This window comes from Plectropomus leopardus, unplaced genomic scaffold (genome assembly GCF_008729295.1).
Source record: "Plectropomus leopardus isolate mb unplaced genomic scaffold, YSFRI_Pleo_2.0 unplaced_scaffold87097, whole genome shotgun sequence".
Lineage (NCBI taxonomy): Eukaryota > Metazoa > Chordata > Actinopteri > Perciformes > Serranidae > Plectropomus > Plectropomus leopardus.
The window spans coordinates 1-846 of NW_024696013.1; the positions used below are offsets into that span (position 1 = coordinate 1).

General features: G+C 47.0%; 1 protein-coding gene across 1 annotated transcript; it reads left to right on the forward strand.

Annotated features, from left to right (window-relative positions):
* Nucleotides 1-230: 230 nt before the first annotated feature.
* Nucleotides 231-840, forward strand: LOC121940445 (histone H2B 1/2-like). The gene has a single exon (XM_042483222.1). The coding sequence runs from the start codon at nt 333-335 to the stop codon at nt 777-779; it is 447 nt and encodes a 148-aa protein (XP_042339156.1). The 5' UTR covers nt 231-332; the 3' UTR covers nt 780-840.
* The last annotated feature ends 6 nt before the right edge of the window (nt 841-846 follow it).

Genomic DNA, 846 nt, shown 5'->3' on the forward strand with positions numbered 1-846 from the left:
TATTATTATTTCTTTCCTTTATTTATTTCATGTATATTTGTATAGGGATAAGTTTATAGCATGAACTATTACAGCATTTATAGTCTAAGCTAATTTGCAGTGCCCGTTCCTAGATGGCCCTTTTTGTACTGCCTCATCAAACAAAATTTCACTCTGCCACTCAAAAATAGGCTCATTTATCTTTTCTGGATTCTGGGACGTTTTTTGTCACCACAGTGTTGAATTGGTTCAATCACCATGCGCATGAGGCAGAGTGTCATTTCCGCATAGTTACTGCATGACGCTGAGACTCAACCAATGACAGAGTGGCGACAGCACAGCGGAATTTGCATATGCTGTATATATTCAGAGACAGTGTCTCCAATGTTTCACAAATTCCGGCTAACACCAGAATTACAATCATGCCTGAACCAGCAGCACCGAAAGCCCCTAAGAAGGGATCCAAGAAGGCGATCACCAAGACCCCCGGCAAGAAGGACAGGAGGAGGAAAAGGCCCAGGAAGGAGAGCTATGCCATCTATGTGTACAAAGTACTGAAGCAAGTCCACCCCGACACCGGCATCTCCTCCAAGGCCATGGGCATCATGAACTCCTTCGTCAGCGACATCTTTGAACGCATCGCCGGCGAGGCCTCCCGTCTGGCTCACTATAACAAGCGTTCCACCATCACTTCCAGGGAGATCCAGACCGCCGTTCGTCTGCTTCTTCCCGGTGAGCTGGCCAAGCACGCCGTGTCTGAGGGAACCAAGGCCGTCACAAAGTACACCAGCTCTAAGTAAGCTGTTCTGCTGACTTTCAAAACTAAACCAACGGCTCTTCTAAGAGCCACCCACTTCATCTAAAGAT

Excerpts from the sequence above, each read along its gene's own strand:
- LOC121940445 (XM_042483222.1), top strand. The coding sequence starts at position 333 with ATGCTGTATATATTCAGAGACAGTGTCTCCAATGTTTCACAAATTCCG.